Source organism: Centropristis striata, chromosome 24 (genome assembly GCF_030273125.1).
Source record: "Centropristis striata isolate RG_2023a ecotype Rhode Island chromosome 24, C.striata_1.0, whole genome shotgun sequence".
NCBI lineage: Eukaryota > Metazoa > Chordata > Actinopteri > Perciformes > Serranidae > Centropristis > Centropristis striata.
The window spans coordinates 11,461,105-11,480,820 of record NC_081540.1 but is presented as its reverse complement, the minus strand read 5'-3'; the positions used below and the strand labels follow the sequence as shown (position 1 = coordinate 11,480,820).

At 33.8% G+C, this 19,716-nt stretch overlaps 1 protein-coding gene across 4 annotated transcripts; it reads right to left on the bottom strand.

The window, feature by feature from the left end:
- Positions 1 to 203: 203 nt before the first annotated feature.
- On the bottom strand, positions 204 to 18,501 carry kynu (kynureninase). 4 transcript variants are annotated; one of them, XR_009389971.1, is made up of 18 exons: positions 18,248 to 18,501; positions 16,503 to 16,629; positions 15,850 to 15,950; positions 14,237 to 14,341; positions 11,918 to 12,116; positions 10,892 to 11,012; positions 10,712 to 10,794; positions 10,076 to 10,137; positions 9,157 to 9,228; positions 7,828 to 7,902; positions 7,581 to 7,727; positions 6,596 to 6,694; positions 6,299 to 6,372; positions 5,640 to 5,692; positions 4,769 to 4,854; positions 3,789 to 4,019; positions 2,727 to 2,911; positions 205 to 2,050 (listed from the first exon to the last, which is right to left on the bottom strand). XR_009389971.1 is itself a non-coding variant. In XM_059327992.1 (14 exons), the coding sequence occupies exons 1-14, from the start codon at positions 12,815 to 12,817 to the stop codon at positions 2,792 to 2,794; spliced, it is 1,461 nt and encodes a 486-aa protein (XP_059183975.1). In that variant the 5' UTR covers positions 12,818 to 12,832; the 3' UTR covers positions 2,418 to 2,791. The 4 variants fall into 4 exon arrangements, 1 of the variants encoding a protein (XP_059183975.1); XR_009389970.1 differs by lacking the exons at positions 14,237 to 14,341; positions 15,850 to 15,950; positions 16,503 to 16,629; positions 18,248 to 18,501 and adding an exon at positions 12,779 to 12,832 and having other exon boundaries at positions 204 to 2,050; XR_009389972.1 differs by lacking the exons at positions 15,850 to 15,950; positions 16,503 to 16,629; positions 18,248 to 18,501 and having other exon boundaries at positions 14,237 to 14,430.
- Between the last annotated feature and the right edge of the window lie 1,215 nt (positions 18,502 to 19,716).

Here is a 19,716-nt window from a genome sequence, read left to right as displayed (position 1 = left end):
GTCATTGTCAAACCAGAATCCAATGATCAAAAATCTATCATTAACCCTGAGTGGAGAAAGTATTTTTGAGTGTATTAAGTATAGACCAATGATGACATATTTTGTGGGCGGAGCTTAACTGATGGCAGAAAGTAACAGTTAGCTGCTGTCCCAGCAGTGCAAGCTGTACAGTTGTCAAATAATATCAGATGTTTTCCTGAGGGGCTGAACATCAAGATTTACTGCTACTTTGTGTTAATATTACTTTAAGTCAGCAGAAACTCTGAGGGAAACAACTACTATTAACTGATCTATGAAAACAATAAGGAAATAGAGGGAAACAGAAGAGGGGTAACGATGTCTGTGCGCCTGTGTTGGATGTCAGAACAGAAATAGTAAAAAAAATAAATAAATAAAAACGTCCTTCATTCTTATCGATTACTTTGTGAAAGACTCCCTTTGAAGCTAGACGGAGATGTTTATAACCCTAAACAAGCAAGCCATTCAACAGACTGACTGGACCGCAAGCATTGTGGCTGCATCAACAAAGTATAATAGACCCATTTTAAAATTTGACCATTTTTGACAAAAAATCGACAGGAAAACATTTTGGGATGTCCAAAAATGACCCCCTCAAAAAAGTATTTTTATTTTGAGTTTTTCAAAATTTGAAAAATAGTCATAGCATGCCGATTTTGTTCAAATTGGTGAAATCTTAAAATACCTTAAACTGCTTAAAATGGGTCAATTATAGTCTGTTGATACATATTAGAGCACAAAATGGCCAGAAATTACAGAAAAACACAATATTTTGGGATTTCCAAAATGACCTCAAAAAAAAGTCATACTGTAGCATGTCGATTTTGGTCAAAATTGGTGAAATCTTAAAATGCCTAAAACTGCTCAAACAGCGTCAAATATTGATACACATTAGAGCATAATATGGCCAGAAATGACAGAAAAACACAATATTTTGGGATGTCCAAAAATGACCCCCTCAAAAAAAAAGTCATACTATAGCATGTCGCCATACTCTCAAAATAGTCTTATTATGGTCTGTTGATACATTTAGTTGGGTGGCTTTTCCAGAAATGACAGAAAAACACCATATTTTGTGAAACAAAAAGTCATACTATAGCATGTCAAAAAAAATTGGGAAAAAGTCATAAAGATTTTAAATGCCCCAGTACTCTTAAAGTGGTCTTTCATTTTTTGAGGGGGTTATTTTGGACATCCCATAATATGGTGTTTTTTTGGCTATTTTTGGACAAACTATGCTACCACATGTATCAACAGAGAGTAATAGACATTTTAAAATATGACCTTTTTTGACATTTTTTGGACATCCCATACCCTTTCAGCCCATATCACCGTTTGTTTTTTCTGATCAAACTCTTGCAGATTTACCTCTTACTTGCTCCTCTTTGATCAAAACTGTCTGTTTTCCTCAGCGGAGACGGATCCCACTTTGTATGCTTTTCCTCAGACACTATGTGTGAAAGCAGCAAGCCCAGAGTCATCATTAAGACAGTAAATCTGCATATTCCCCTTTTTTTCTTTTTTTAAACAGTACAGTCACTTTACGCTCAAGTAGCCCAAGGAAAGACAATACCAAGCCTCTCTTCAATTATTTATTCTCACATCACCCCAAAAAAGATGACAAATGCTAATTCTGGTCCATTCCCCAGCTGGGCATCCAAGTGCTCATTAGTTTTAAAGAAGGTTAATCCATTTAGGTTTTGCATATTGATATGCCAATTATGTCTAACGGTGGAATAGGCATCCGTCAAGGTAATAGTGCATAAACACATGCAAGAACATTAGGGAGAAGTCAACGTTATAATAAAGTAGGTGTTAATTGGTGAGGGGAGGACTGTTGGCTAACTCATGTGTGTAATGTAGCCGGGTGAGGAGGGAGGAAAAAGGGGGTCTCATCAGATTTCCCTCCCCCCAAAATCATGTCATTTGTAAACCCCATGCTGCGTGCTCTCTGGGTGACGCTCGACTGAAGAGAAGGGTCACGGGGGCAAGAGATTGTGAAAGTTGTTTTCAAATCCAGAACAAATCCAATCTGTCAATAAATGGAGAGAGATTACTGGTAAATTTTAATTTAGTGACTTGTATGTGTTTAAACTGGGCTACATATGGTTGAAGTTATTTAGATGACCAGGTCACATTCTAAAGTATGCAGAGATGCACCTGTATATATAAAAACTATCATATTTATTTATTACTAAAGGGTATATAATATATATTATAATATTTGCCTTGTAAATGTATTCAAAGTTTTCATAGAAGTTTGAAATACTGCAGTAAAGTACACTAAATATTAAAAAAAAACATTATATATTGTTGTAAATAATTTTGAAAAAAATGAAAAAGATATCTGTGCAAAAGTCTGTTTTTTTCCCTCTTGTAACAAAAAAAAGACTCAAAACTTTTATTTAAGTTGGTGGAGTAATATTTCATTTCTGCCAATGCATTTGAACAGATAATTATAAAAACATGACAGTTATTCCACAGTGGTACGTGATTCAGTTAGGTAGTAAGTGACAGAGTCGAGGTTACACTTGTTTCTTAGGTACATGTTCCAAAAAAATGCCTCCAATGTTTTCAAAGTTGCATAAAAAATTTAAAATGTCTTTTTCACTGTAATTATTAATAAACTTCAGTCTTTAAGTCAATTACATTACAAACCACTTTGAACTTAATCTATCTAAGAATAAAGTTTTTCCTTAATCTCGTACCTTTATAAGTTTGCAGCAGTCAGTGGATTTATTTACAGCTGATAAAACCATACAGATCTCTTCTCTCATTGGTTGCTGGCAGTGAGAGCTGCTCCCAGTGTTTCTATGAAGCGATGAACGTCACTGAAGGAGTTGTAGAGTGGCGTCGGAGCGATTCGCAGCACGCTGGGCTCCCTCATGTCACACTGGACAACACAATGGGACAACAGTTAGTGTTTGTAAAATATACTTCTGAATGTTTTGCTATGCTCCATTTTGCGGGGTTCTTTCTTCTTAGTTTTTTTAGTTTGACATTTTTTGAAGAATGCAAAGGAGTCACAAGGCATGGATTAATGACGTACCAACCAGTAAAAGGCTCAAAATGACCACAAAGAAACTTAAGACTAACACAAAGAGACACAAAGCAACTACTAAGACACTCCAAAAGACCACAAAGAGACACAAAACGTGCAGAGGGATGCAAAATGACCAAAAAAAGACCGAAACAATTCAAAGTGCGTGTCTCCTATAATTTTAATGTTTATTGGAGTGTTATGCACCAAAAATGGACATAATGCAAAAAACTACTTGGAAGTCAACTTTATTCTGAGCAATGTTTTAATTATTCATGAAATAATCTGAGTATTTTGGGTGAAACTTCTTAAATTCTATTGTGCATTTATGCGTCACAAAAATAATAGGTTTCAGATAATTCTGGATTTTATATACAGGTGCATCTCAATAAATTAGAATATCATAGAAAGTTTATTTATGTCAGCAATTATACACAGAATGAAACATTTTATGTCTTAATTTATTTTATTTCTTCTACCTTTAATGATTATGGCTTACATTTAATGAAGACCTTAAATTCAGTGTCTCAAAAAAAACATTTTTTTTACAAAAGACCAATTTTTAAAAGTATGTTTAATATGGAAATGTTGTCCTCTGAGAAGTATGTCCATCTATATGACTCAATACTTGGTTGGGGCTATTTGACTTGAACTACTGGAAACGGACCTTTCCATCATATTCTAATGTATTAAGATGCACCTGTATTGACCAACACCACTCAATACTCACAGCGACTCCCCTCTTCTCCAGCTCCTGGAAGATCCTCCTGATGGGGACGGAGAAGGACAGAGACAGCTGACAGCCTCTCTGCTGAGGGTCAGAGGGCGTGACGATGCGGACGTGAGCTTTGTGAGGTTGATGGGGGTCCTCAGTATAATAATGCTGGATCAGATACTCCAGGTAGCCCGTCAGCAGGAGGGACTTCCTGCGCAGCGCCTGCATACTGGTCATGTTAAACACCTGGCCAAATGACAATGATGTTATTTGTAAATTACTTTTCAAAAAGCCTTTTCATCTGATGCTAATATCAAAAAAATAAACACATGATGCAATAAATTAAAATGCCATTAAACATTGCAGAATAAAAATTTAAAATAAATGTTGGCATTGATCTCTTCTGTTTTTTTATTTTTTCCTATTGCCTTATATTTATTTCACCAAACTTATACATTTCTGTATTATTTCCTTTATGCCTTCCTTAATATATTTCTGCCATCTGCAAAATGTAATTCGAAGTGACAAATAAATACATTTAAATAAATAAATTGTAACATCAAGACTGTGGTGATAGAGACATGTGCTTGTTTTTCTTAATAAGGCTCATTATTGTTTTAATATTGTGTTATATTGCACTTTTGTTGAGTTTTGGCTGCTATTTTGGCCAGGTCTCTCTTGAAAAAGAGATTCTGAATCTCAATGGGACTTCCTGGTCAAATAAAGGTTAAATAAAACATTTTTTAAAATAAACAGAGGGAGAAAATTAGTACAGAAAAATAGTTAATAAGTCACATTTTTAGCTGAATAAACTATATAAAACCCAATAAATTAAATGAAAAATGAGATATGTGGTTTTCACAGGACAACAACAATATTTGAGCTCTTCAGTGAATAAATACAAAAAATGAAAAATGGAGAGAGTATTTCTTAAAACCAAGTTATTCTGTGAACACATTAAACGTGAGCTTTAGTGAATGAGTGTGCTGCAGTACCTCCAAACTGGCCTGCAGGGTGCAGACCAGCAGGACGGGCTGGTTGGAGAGTCTGAAGCCGCTCACGCCAGGCTGCAGCTCCAACACTGACAACACAAAACACTGTTACAGGAGAATAAACATATGTGGGAACATAGTTGTCTTTTAATCAGGGAACAATTTTTTTATTTTTTTTTATTTTGTCACTGCGGAAACAAAAACTCATCAGCTGCTAGGTCAACACAGTTAGGCTAGCAGTTTCCCTCCATTTGCAGTCATATATACACATTAAAATAAAAATTTAAAAATGAGAGAGAAAAAAACTCACTAATTTTGGTGCCCTTTCACAACCTACAGAAGACTAAACATATTCAATATATTAAAATCATAATAAAAATAATGCCAGGTTTGTATTGTCGATGTTATATTCAATGGGACCACAAGATGGCAGCATGAAGCAACTTTAAAATTAAATTCAAACAATTATTAATTGAGTTTGGAAATATCAAGTATTTATCAATTTTAAAAAAAAATGTATATATCAAACATTATTTATTTATGTATGTTCTTGAACTTTAAATTGAATTCAACTGAAAAACAAAAAAGTCAAAATCAATTTGATAAATTAATATATATAAAATATAATTCAAGTGCCCTTCCACAACCGACAGAAGACTAAACATAATATATTAAAATACAAATTAAAATACCAGGTTTGTATTATAGATGTAATATTCAATGAGACCACCAGATGGCAGCATTAAGCAACTTTTTAAAAAATGCATCACTTCGTTCAGAAACATGAATCTTTGAAGACCTTTTAAAATGCATACAAATATTAGGCGGAGAGTGGGAATTATAAAAAATAAGTACAATAAAAAATTTCCTTTACCATTATTCATTTGGAAACGAGTTTTCAGGTCATGGCCCCACCATCCCAACAGCCTGCAGGACACAGAGACAGAATAAATTATGTGATAGTGATATGTATCTTTATCAGTCACATTCATTTAGCATGTAAAGTGTTTTACAATAATTGTTATGAAACCAAAAATTTGATTAGATTCAACTTTATTGTCATTGCACAGAGTACAGGTACTTAGTAAACGAAATGCAGTTTAGCATCTAACCAGAAGTGCAAAAAGGCAGTAAAGTGCATAATTATGTACAGTAATATATAAAAATGTAATATAAATAAATACAATAGGGCTTTTTTAGCAGCAGTAGGTAGTGCAAATAGTTTAAATAATCTAAATAAAGTGCAGTTGACTTCTTTACAGGGATAAATACAGTACTAAACAGATCAGTGCAGATGTTTAAATGTTCAGTGGTGTAGGGAGAGTGTGTTGGAATCCAAGTGGAGAGGGAAAGTTTCACTGAGGTAAGTCTACAGATAGGTTTTAACTTTTTAACCTTTCCTGAATGTAACTATCCTATTAAGTTTCTCCTTCAAGTTGCTTGATGGATGCTTTAAAAGCTTAATTTTACAAAAATAAAATCAAATTGAACCCTGTGTGATAATATGTATATAAACAGTGTGTGAGCACTCACGCAGGTTTGATGGTGTCTTTATGTTTCTGGTGGATAAATGCCCCGGCAAGACCCCCAGCACCTGAGTTCACATACTGAGAGAAGATAGGCATCACTTCATCACATCTTCTGTGATGTCCAAAAATGACCCTTTCAAAAAAGAGTCATACTATAGCGTGTAATTTTTTGTCAGAATTGGTCAAAATTTAAAATGCCTAAAACTGCTGAAAATGGGTCAATTATAGTCTGTTGATACATATTGAACATATACACATTCAACCCAGGAGTAAAGAGAGGAAGCAGGTCCTGTCAGCTCACCTTGTAGGTGCACCAGCAGGCAAAGTCGACTCCCCAGTCGTGCAGCTTCAGCTCAGCGTTTCCTACAGCGTGAGCGCAATCGAAGCCCACATAACAGCCCTGACAGACAAAAAAGGGATTATTAGTAGTAATTATATTGTTCTCACTGTTACGGTTTGTAATGATCAAGACTTTTCATATGAGAGTGGATTTGATTGATGTGTGAAATTTATAAAACTCCTCCTCATTTCTAAAAGATTTGCAGATTTTGCAGATTTTCCTATGAAATGTCTTCATTTTAAAACATTACCTGAAAGCAAAGGAAACAGTGTTTAATATATAAAGTAGTGGTGGAAAAACTATTTTCAATATATGATAATATATCATCATTTATTAATTAAATAGTAAAAGGTACCATATTTGTTATTTACTAATTATCTTGATTTTTTTTGTCATAATCAAAGAGCAAATATTAAATATGGAGATCATGATTATCAAGTAAATATCATATATATATATCATATGAAGTAAATATCAAGTATTTATCAACATTTTTTTTTTTTTAAATGCACATTTTGCAATCTGTGGATTTTCTTGATATCTACATTGAATTCATCAAAAAAAATCTAAAAAAAAAAAAAAAAAATTAAATATTCAACTCATGTATATACATTTTCATAAATTATTTATATTTTTTTTAAATCAATTTAATAAAAAAATGTTATTCAAGTGTCCATCCTCAACCTACAGAGCTAAAGATATTCAATATATAAAAATCAGAATGAAAATAATGCACTGCCAAAACCAAATGGACACTAAACATTTATTTTAAAAACTTAATTAGATGAAATATGTTGTAGTGCACTGCCACAATAACTGAACTGAATAACTCTGATGAACATGTAAACATTGTATGCAGGATAATGTTTTATTTCTTCAATGTAAGTTTGAGCATTCATAGTTTAAATTATATGAAAATAAAACATAATAAATGTATGTATGTTACCTTCCTCTGGCCGGCCTCGGTGATGGCGGCCATGTTGAACAGCTGGCCGGTGTAATACTGGACCCCGCTGAACATCACCACGGCGATGGAGTCCCCCTCCTTCTCGATCACCTCCAGGATGTCCTCAGTTCTCAGAGTCTCTTCTCCCTGAAACATCAGTCAGCTTGTTTCCAATGTGTTTCTTTTCTCCCTTTCTCCTGAGTTACTGTACATTAAACTTAAAGAATACAGTGAATGATGCCAGTACCGGTCTGGGTGACAGCAGCAGCATGCTCTTCTCAGGGTCGAATCCTCGCAGGCGGATCTGAGACTCTACAGCATACTGAGACAACATGACAGAGTTAGAGAAACACGCAAACACAGAAAAACAGAGAGGATTTATTGTTGTACTGTTATGTTGCGGGTCAAATTGACCCATTTCAAAGTTTGTTTGTTTTTTAAATACTTAAAAGTATTTTTTCATAAAAAGAAAAAATTTTAAATAAAATTTTAAAAACTCAATGCCATGCAAAATAATTTTATTTTATATGTAGGTCTTTGCAATGAACATATAAAAAAGTTTTAACATGCACTTTTTTAAAATAAAAAAGTGAATTATCCTCATTTAACCTGATCTGTCAGAGGTAAAGAACACCCTTGCAAGTATTGATTGAAATGGTTAGTAATGGAGTTATTAATGAAATATGGGTTTTTACATTTTTCTGACACTTTTGGATCATTAAACATGCCCCGGGTCAAATTGACCCATGAGCATTATTGCTGCTCCTGAGAAACGAACATAACAGGAAGGGGGGAAAAAAAGAGAGTAAAAAGTAAAAATTTTGCCTAAAAATGTAGTGGAGTAGAATTGTAAAGTTACATAAAATGGAAATACTCAAGTAAAGTACAAGTACCTCAAAAGTGTACTTAAATGATTAAAACCTTTTTTTTTCCTTAACTATTTTAAATTTTCCCTATCTTTTTTTATTTGTTTATAAACTGATTTTTAAAAAATTCCCTTTCCTTTTTTGTATTTAAATCTTTTTTTAAATTTCCCCAAACTTATTTATTCATGCACTATTTTTTTTATGTATCAAAGTGTCATATGGTCAACTTTTAAAGAAATAAATAATACAAAAATGTAAAAATAAATGTGATAATGAAATAAGAATGTAAATAAATAGCAGGACTAGTATAGCATATTATTTTATCTTAAGTAAATGTACTTTGTAAACATATTTTAGTTTAATTTAGCCTCTAAACTTAACAATATATATTACAAAGACTCTCTTCCAATAAGCAGTAAACTCTTGAAGGACAGCTGTCCCCGAAGACATCGTAAAAACTGTTTGAAATGTGTAAACAAAAAAAGCTTGTAGACAACATTTAACCTCCAGCAATATTAACTTTGGCTATTTGAGCTGGAGTCAAAGTGCAGCCGTAGTTAAACCATGTAGTGAAAAGAGATTTGTGCAAAAACACCAAAACCTTCCAGCAGCAAAGGACGGATTTTATAGAAAACTGCTGTTTTAGTGTCCACATGTGGGACATTGACCCACATAGAACAAACACCTGTAAACACAGAATGGACACTCACATGGTCTGAAGGGAAAGCCTTGTCTTCCAGAAGGATTTTGTGTCGAGCTGCTGTGGGTTTGTAGAAGGACAGCTGCAGAATAATGACATGAAAGGAATGTTAGAGTTACAGTGGTTTAAATGGTGAATATTTACATGACAATTTTTAACCTCTTGTCTATGGAAGACAATCTCTTAATAAATAAAATAATGACGTGATAATTAAATGAATAAGCCATTAAATGTATGCAAAATAATCTTTGAAATAAAGGCATTTATTGATCAATTAAACATATATTGTTTTGCCTTTGTATTAATTCTTTTTTTTTTATCAACTTTAGGATTGTATCTTTTTTTATTATTATTTAATATGAAGGGTTTTTTTTTAATGTTTGCCTTTACATTTTTTTAATTTAATTTTTCCATCATTTTTTTCATTTGTTCATATAAATGATTAAAAACTTTTTTTCCTTTACTATTTTAAATTTCCCCTATCTTTTTTTATTTGTTTGGGGAAATTCAAAAAAATATTTTAAATACAAAAAAGGAAAGGGAAATTTTTTACAAACTTATTTATTCATGCACTATTTTTTATGTATCAAAGTGTCATATGGTCGACTTTTAAAGAAATAAATAATACAAAAATTAAAAAATAAACAAATAAATGTGATAATGAAATAAGAATGTAAATAAATAGCAGGACCAGTATGCATATGTAAGTATAGCATATCATTTTATCTATCTATTTATTTATATTTTAACAGCTTCTGTCCAACATAGTAGGCGGGGTATTTTTTTTTGCAATTCCAGTCATTATTTTTACATAGCTTCCAGGTGTTTAATCATCTACTTCAGATCCACAGTCTACAGTCTATGCTTCAGATGCATATATTCTGATATCTACCACATGCATAATGTTGTAGAAAATGACTGTATGTTACCAGTAGAAGGTGCAAATTAACTGTCAGGCCATTCATCAGTGCCACCTCCTCAGTTTTAGCTCCTGGAAAAAACAAAAAGAGATTTTATTTGTTTGTTTGCAGTGTAATGGTGTATGTAAGATGTTATATTCTCGTTTGACATTACGACTACAACTCACTACATTCATGGAAAAGTTTGCAGCATGGCTGATTAATTGGCACAAAGCTGTAGGAACCCTGATTTGAAGTTGTCAGCTTGGGCTATGGGAATAGCAAAAAATATTCTAATTTCTTACGTGTGGAGTAATCAATTCATCATTTAATCAAAGAAAATAGATTTTCTCTATACTGAAAGTAATATTTTCTTTCACTGCTAAATGATCCTACCAATCTACTGAATACAGACCATGTGTATGTAGCTGCACATTTGTTTAGAGATTTGTACTTCGGACTCAAAAAGTGCAATGACCTGAATATGTTGCTTCATAGAGGAATTGTTAAAAGAGGAATTGTTAAAAAAGTTGCAAAAGTAGGTATATGAGCATCACATATAGAGAATAACACTTCTGATGAATGGCCGAGCTACCAGGTGTGATATTTCATAACTTTATAGGCTGAAAGGAAAAAGCAGTTCAACTCATAGTGTGTGTATCTTACCAACAACATTAGCCATGAGTTCCTCTATGTTATTTTCAGCATACGCCCAAGGTCGACTGCCCTCCATGTGACCATGGACACCCCTATACGAAGAGTTTATTTCATGCAAATTCACAAAACATTCCTCTCTTATTGAATACTTTTTTTTGTAAAAATGTCAAAATATGAGAGGAAACGTACGTTTTGGCCCACTTCTCCAGCTCCTCTTCAAGGTACTTCTTGGCCCTTTTGGGCTGAAGCCCCAACGAGTTTCCAACGAGGTAGATGCAATCCTTGGTGCTGTCAACCAGCGAGAGATCAGCTGCAGGAACATTAGAGGAAGTCAGCAGTGGTGGAAGAAGTATTCAGATACTTTACTTAAGTAAAAGTACTAGAACCACACTGTGAAAAGACTCCGCTACAAGTAAAAGTCCTGCATTCAAAACTAGCAAAAACACGCAAAATGACGTCACACAGATTGTTTTACATGTTCTAAATATATTACTAGATTATTATTATTGGTGCATTTATATAAGCAGTGCTATACTGCTGTCAATGTAGGGCTCATTTAAACTATTTACAGGTGCATCTCAATAAATTAGAATATGATGGAAAAGTCCATTTCCAGTATTTCAAGTCAAATAGCCCCAACCAAGTATTGAGTGCATAAAGATGGACATACTTTCAGAGGCCAACATTTTCATATTAAACATACTTTTTAAAATTGGTCTTTTCTATTTATTTATTTTTTTTTGCCATAATCATTATAATTAGAAGAAATTAAATAAATTAAGACATAAAATGTTTCATTCTGTGTGTAATGGATCTATATCATGTGTTATTTCCACTTTTTTTATTGAAATACTGACATAAATACACTTTTCTATGATATTCTAATTTATTGAGATGCACCTGTAATACACTTTATGTGGTTTAATTTATAAACATGCGCAATCACTTTAAATTGATCATGTTTTTTATGGTAAATCTCGACCTGTAATGTAACTAAAGCTGTCAGCTTAATGTAGTTGAGTAAAAAGTACAATATTTGCTCTTAAAATGTCGTAAAGTAGAAGTAGAAAGTTAAATGTGGAAATACCCAAGTGAATAAAAAATACCTCAAAATTGTACTTAAGTAAATGTACTGAGTTACATTCCACCACTGGATACTACACACTGACTTCAGGTTTTATGGAGAACATTAATAGCTGATGTTTTTTAACTCACTAGGAGGCAAATCTGCAGTTTTGGGCACCAGGAATTCCTCCCTGAGATGCCTCAGTGTGTCATGTTTGTCGAGGTATGCAGCCACTGCTGCAGAGGTGGGACTGCAGCCCAGTGAAGCTGAAAGACGCTCAAAAGTTTCTCTCGGAGTTGAGCTTGTGAACTGGTCCATGATGGTGGGATTGGAAGGCTGCTGGAAGGCCTGCAGAGACAGGAAACAGAACACTTTTTAAAAACATTTAACATGTTTTGATGTGAGGGGTCAGAAAAGAAAAGGAAACAAGTTCCTATTTCTGTGCTCCACACTTCCCTCAGCTTCACAACACTTCCTGTTCTGGACATCATGTGACTGAACCGTGAACACGTGTTACATGCCGAGCAAAGCCAGGGCTGGTTGTGTGTGTGTGTGTGTGTGTGTGTGTGTGTGTGTGTGTGTGTGTGTGTGTGTGTGTGTGTTTCTGTTATTGTTTTTCTGAGTGTGGACGATAGGCAAGTTTGGGTACTCTACGTTTTGCATCACATACACTGTAAAAAAAAAAATCTGTTTAATTTACGGTAAAATAACGGCAGCTGTGGTTGCCAGAACTAAAAATACAGTGAGCTGGTTTTCTACTGTAAATCTAAATGTAAATATAATACAAAAATTGTAATTTAGACTGAGTAGTCCCTTTATTTTTAGGGTAATTGTGTCTTTGTGAAATTATAGTATTTCTCCATGAATTTTACATTGATTTTTATTTCTGTTGTTGAATAATTGTTGTTGGATTTGCTGTAGAGGCATGTGAGAAAAAAAAAGAGTTTTCTTCAAGAATTCATGGTAACACTTCCTGCCTATACCTTGAAGAAATTTGTTATGATGCCCACCCAAAGTTTCTGAACATCTGGTGGCCATTTGTTGAACATCTGGCTGGAGAGGTCTCAACCTGGGGATTAAATGTATCAATTTGTCTCTTATTATTTTTGTTTTATTATAATAAATATTATTATTATTATTATTATTATTATTATTATTATTCTCTTTGTTTTATGTTTGTTTTATATGTTGATTAAAGGGAAATATTTCTGAAATAATGTACTTTAAAAAAGAAAATTAAAAAAAAGAATGGTAACACAGATAGTAATTTAAATACAAATGATCATTTTGGGGGAAATACTCCCTGAGTGAATTTCAGTATGAAACTGAAAATTTGAGGTTTACACAGAACATACTAGAGGAGAAGAATCTTCTGGGGTTTAAAATACATTTCCATACATTCCATACAATACATTACAATTCCACAGACATAACTTGCCTTCCAGACTTTAAAACCATTCATTCTTACACTGTAACAAATTGCTGTAAGAAAACAGCCAAATTGTGACAGTAACATACTGTTTTCCATTAAAAAGTTACTATACTGTAGAAAACAATGCATTCTGGGCAATATTTATAGGTAGCTTGCCGGTTCCCATAAAATATATGATATATGATATTTTCTAAGTCTCTTCTTGTACACATTTTTAATGGCTGTATTTTATTTAACTAATTCATTCAGTATATGGTTTATTAAAATTACTGGGGTTACAGTGAAGACAGCGCTTAATTCATAGTAATTGGCTTTCAGACAGTAATATGCTCTATTTACAAAAAATGACTGCTTTGTATACTGCAAGGATATTGCAACTAGCTTCAGCACTATACTGTGTTTTAGTCTACTGTAAAAATCAATGAAATGCAGTATTTTACTGTAATTCAGTATGTGGTTTTATCACAGTACCATAGTGCAAAGTAGATAACAGTAAGGGAACTGTAAAATTAACAGTAGAATGCTGGCAACCCTGCTGCCAGTATTTTACTGTTAATTTACAAGACAATTGTTTACAGTGTACATTAATTATAGTAGTCTGATGTTCTAAACACTGCTTACAATACTACTTTAAATTAGAACCGCAGTTAAAGTATTTTAGTTTACTTTTTAAAGTTCTTGTAGTATAAAAAATAACTTTGGCTTGTGGCTTTTGTCAGGGGCAAAATGTGTTGGTCTTTCAATAAAGTTATTTTATAATCTAGTGTTGTTCAATATACACATTGGAGTAGGTGAAGTTGAGCCAGAACCACTCTTATTCAAAAGTTTTTGATCTGCAAGTTTACTTTATAGAATATGTTCGACCTAAACAGCTTTAACAGCTGCTTTTACCTTTAAACTACTTTTATTTAACATTTAACACACAAAGGTCTACTTTTAGCATTAAATATACAGTATGTCGTGTAGTTTAACGGCACTAAGAATTAAGTCATTAATTCATTTAGAAAAGCTGCAGTGAGAGAAAGACTTGACTTACTGTTTGCAGACGTTCTTCCTCTCAGCTTGCAGCAGTCACACTGAGTGAATCTTCTACTCTTTGACCTCTCTGTGTGAGCCTCCAGTTAATCATTGTTCTCCTCAACTATAACGAGGTGAACACACCGATTATTATCCTCCCAATAACACACAAACACGTCCTGTATTCTCCAATCACATTATTTCCTGATAGCACATGTACTTCTGTGGAACAGGCAGAGGAGAGACAGTTCCCCGTTTTTATGGTTTCGCTTTCATGTTTGTGGAGTTCCATATTACGTAAAAAAAAATAATATATATATATATATAATAATTTTTAAAAAAACATTGCAGAGCATTTGAGTCCCAACCCATGGCTGCTCAATTCAGTTTCAACTCCTCTACATCTTACTTTAAATTCTCACTTTAACCAGGCACAGAAGGTTAGCTATGTAACAAATCATTTTAAATAAATGAGTCTAAATAAATGTAAATAAATATGTAAATAATGTAAAAAAAAAAAAAATGTAAATAAATGTATATAGTGTACAAATTAATTGATAAAATGTGACATAATTTCCCTATTTATGTTCTTTTATATGAACTGTAATATTTATTTCCTTTCTTATTCAGTTTCCACTTGTATTGATATATTTATGTTACTTTAAAGATGTATTTATTTTTCACTTCCCCTCATTCGCATAATAATGAATGAAATGTATAAAGGAAATATTACAGAAGTCAATACATTTGGTGAAATAAAAAGGGAGAAAACACAAATAGATAATAATTTAAAACATAAGTTAATATTAATGATTATTAATGAAAAATGATTATACATTGTTGTCACATTTTATCAATTAATTGATGAATGCGTACCTTCATTTTAAGTTTTGGTCTATCTAATTTCTTATAAGTTTATTTATCAAGTAATTTATTAATTTTCATGTTGGCAGTTACCATATTTTATATAAAACATAATTTATTCCACTAAAAATCTCCAAACTTTACATGTAAAGTAGTCTTCAATTGGGCAGACTTGAATTTATGATGCGCAGTTGAACTCTCCACCACTAGATGGCAGCAAAGTATATCAAACAAGAACATCTCCTTCAAATCCTCATACATAAAAATAATATTTATATTATATCCATTTCAAAATATATTATCCAATTATTTAACTAATATAAAAACAAATATACATAAATAAAATATATTATGGTTTAGCACTTTGAAAGAAGCCATTCTACATAATAGTTATTTTTATTGTAGATTATGCATTTTGCGGATAAAATTTCTGCATTTTTACTTGAGTAACATTTTAAATTCAGGACATTTAATGCAGTATTTTCAGATAATGGTATTTCTACATTTACTTAAGTAAAGCATTCAGATTTTCTTCCATTGCTGTTAAAACTTTTACTTAAATAAGTAAGTTTTGAATGCAGGATTTTACTTGTGGAGTATTTCCTCAGTGTGGTATTAGTGCTTTTACTCAAGTAAAGGATCTGAATACTTCTTCCACCACTGGTATTATTCACTAGTTTTTTTTCATCAAAGAAATGGAACTTATGTACTTAGTAAGCAATACTTAGGTTTAGTGAATTTTTGGTGGTTGTGCTGTGTTTGTTCTACTTTTCTTCTTCTGCCTCATTGTTCATCTCCTCTTCACTCTTCACTAGGCCGTCATGTTGAAGGTGATATTTTCCATCCACACCGCATTAAACTGTTGAAACCTGAAATAATACACACACAATCTGCATTAAATTCACAATATTTTTCACAACAGTTTAGAATAATCACAGTTATTTATATTAATGTACTTATTCATTGACTAGAAGAACTTTATATAATGAGGAGAGCCAATTAGAGCCAGTACAGTGTGATGAGGGGTGTTTTTAATTACCCATATGAGAGTAAAACTGATTTTTTTTTCTTCACAGCAACCTGACATTGCATCAGTGACAGCTCACTGTTTGGGAAATGTCTCCTAATCAGATGTGACAGAGTGAGAAAAGCAGACGCTGAAGGTTTGGAGGTCGTCCTGTACTCTGACCTACAGTATGCAGGTGTAACCGTTTCTCAGTGAGGCCCAGCAGCTCCTGTTATGACTCAAAGTGAGGCCACAACCATCTGCCAAACAGCATCTCTGTTTCACAGAAATCAAGGTTCCCACTCTTTTTCACAAATCAGTTTCCAGGTTCGTCCCAGAACACATTTTCCAGGAGTTTTTCTTGACAAAACGAGACAGGTTATGATGACAGGTTATAAAAAACGTTTTTACGTACCTTTTTTCCCCATTTTGACAGGTTCATGATGAGGTGTCTCAGGTGAAGATGGGTGTGGTCCAACAAAGCCACCAGAAGTTTGGAGGATAGGAAGTAGTGTCCCCAACTTTGCACCCCGATCCGACAACTGTACAAGACAAATACATGAAACTTTATAGGTGTGTAGTTGAGTTGGGTGTGGTCTGAGCAAGGGTGCCAGACATAGGGGGCTAGGAAGTACACATTTTTGGGATGTCAAGATTTCTGGTTTCTGTGTGTAGTCAAAACAGTCCTTCAAGCAATAAAACCCACCTGAAAATACAATAAAACCACCCTCCAAAAAATTAGCAACGCTCAATCAATGACATTTCAAATATGTCATAAAGGGAAAAATTACAGAGTTAGGTGTTACAAAAGATAGTTTAAATAGTAAAATACATGCACATGATTACTGGAAGGGAAGTAGTTGTGTGCAGTCATGGTAAAAAAATATATATATATTAGACCACTTTTTTTCTTCAGTCCATGGTTTTCTTGATAATGATTTAAGTTATAAAAAAAAAACATGGAAAATGTCTAGATATCAGCTCTTGAATTAAACTCTTATCAGCTATTATTATCATTATATTGGTCTAAACAAATTTACCTTTAGTTGCACCAGACATTAAAATTAACAAGAAATTGAAGAAAACAAGGGTTGTCTAATATTTTTTTTCCATGACTTCAGCTGATGTAACTACTAGAAGTGAGATTTTACGTAATTGATGCATGGAAGTTAAGTTAACTCTTGGTTTAAGTTAAGTTGATTTTTGGTTTCACAGTTCTGAGTTATTTGACCCATCAACTGGCACTCCACACTAAATAGACCTTATTCTTTATACTGTATTCAGGCTTTCCCCTTTTTGCTTTTACCCCTTGCTTCCTTCGTCATGACTCTGCCCACTAGAGGGCGTAGAAACAACTATAAAAATATATAGTTATAAACTGCTGTACACATGACACATAAGGTCTTGTGTAGTCTGAGCAGCATCACGTTTTATTGGGCCAAAAAATAATCTCAAAACCCATCAGCTATCATCCAATGACAAATAAGCTTTATATAGGCATTAGCCCGTAGTAGACATTGTCGCTCGTCTCCATCAGCATTCTTGTGTTTCATGTAGCTAATCAGATGATAAACAAAGACCAAAGGGAGTCTTGGCCAGGGTAGAAGAGGAAACTTTGTCCCTTTATGGAGCTGTGTCCATGTACGCCTTAAAACTAAACATGTTGCTGACAAATTCACTCCTTAAGCCTCATAAACATAACAGTTAACCTCAAACATGACCTTCAGGAAAGCTTAACTAGAAGTACCCTCTAGGTCAAGCTGGTTAACCTTTGACCCCGTCCACCCTGCCCCCTGAGTTTACAGATGCTTGAAAGTCATTTTCAGGTCAAAATTGTTTTGTTTTTTCCCCTAAAAGAAATGTGTCGTGTTTTTGTTTGCCACAAGAGCTGGAAGCAATCATTTCAAATGAGTTAGTCGTAGCTTCTCTGGGACAAACAGCATTATTTAAAATAATAAGCATCAGCGCAGCACATGTTTGAGCCATTTTCCAACACAACAAACGTAAAGAAAACATATGTTTGGAGGAGCCATGTTTAAATGAAGCGCATTGGTGTTTTAAAAGGCTAAGCATGCAGACGTGTTAAAAATGACTCATGTTTTTTAAAGAGTGCAGAAGCAATGTGGTTGCAAGATGTTTGGGGGCATTGTAGCTGCTTACATGCCTCTTGTATGTTCTCCCCTTGTTTTTCTCACAGTTAAGAAGGATGTGTGACATCTGGAAGCGCTCAGGAGGCAGGACTGAGACTTCCCCCTGCGTCGTTTCTCAGGGCACAGACATCAAACGGAGGCTGCAGATAATGATTTCTCTCCCGTTAGTCAGGACGCTTCATGGAGGAGCCGCCACCACCACTGGGACTCTCAAACCAGGGAGGATTTCAGGAGGTTCTCGGGAGTCTGATGTTAATGACATGGCACTCCTGAAAACATACAGAACAGGGTGGAAAGGCTGTGAGTTAGAGGACAAATTGAGGTTTTAGTGCAAGAGCAGCAGGGAGGATCGTTTTAGCTTACCACTAAATAAACTTGGCCAATATGGCAATACATATCAGGTCTGTGGTTGTATTACTGAAGTAATTATGTAGTTATTTATGCAATAAAAGCAACTTGATTCTTAAGAGGAGATGCTGCAGGTGAATAGGGTAAAAAAAAAATCACCATGAAACTTCCCCCAGTTGATTTCTTATATTATGACAATTTTTTTCTGAAACATGCGTTCAGTGAGTATCCAACTGAGATGTACATTCTGGGCAAAAAGTAAGGCACAGGGGGAAAAGGGGAGTTTAAGTAAGTTTATTCTCTTAAGTGGGCTTCACATTTTCCGCAAAAAAGTAACTGTGTGAACTGTACGTATAGCAAGCATGCTGAAATCGATGCAGACCCTCATGGCATACACATCTATGTGACCGGTTTAAGTCTGGAGCTGTTCATGGAATGTGGAAAGCTTTTAATTAATCATAGATATGTTCTGTGCAGAGCATGAAATAAACCAATGATCTTAAAATGACCATTATATAATTTATCGCAACAATATCTGGAACAATATATTGCCCAACAAAATATGGTTATCATGACAGGCCAAGAGATGCAAGCAGTCTTCTGCCTTCACTTTTACTGTCTGAATAATGCACCCTTTAAATAGCAGGAATATACTACACCATCAACTTTAGACCAGGTTTTGTAGAACCCATCATGTTTAAACTTTCGGTGAATTTAGAAGAAATCTACGAGACTGGTCTCCACTCAAAAACGACCATGTGGGTTGTTTGTACAACAAAAATACGGCTCATATTTAGGTTTTAGACAGACAACATGGAACGCCCATGCTTTGTTCATCATGTTTTAACAGAACTATGTCACTTCAGGGAGTCACCATTGTAACTACTTCACTTCTGGCATTTACATACATTTATTTACCATTTAAACTGTCTTTTATAATGCCTAACCAGGAAGTCTTTTGCCCTAAACCTAGGGATTTGTAGCATAAATTCACAGAAATGGCAGCCTTTTTTACAACCGTGTACCATACATGTAAGTATAATGATGTGTGTACTATTTTTAGAACAATCTGAGCCGTAAAAATGCTCATATGGGTTGTTATTGACAATCAACCTATTCTGTCCTTTAGGT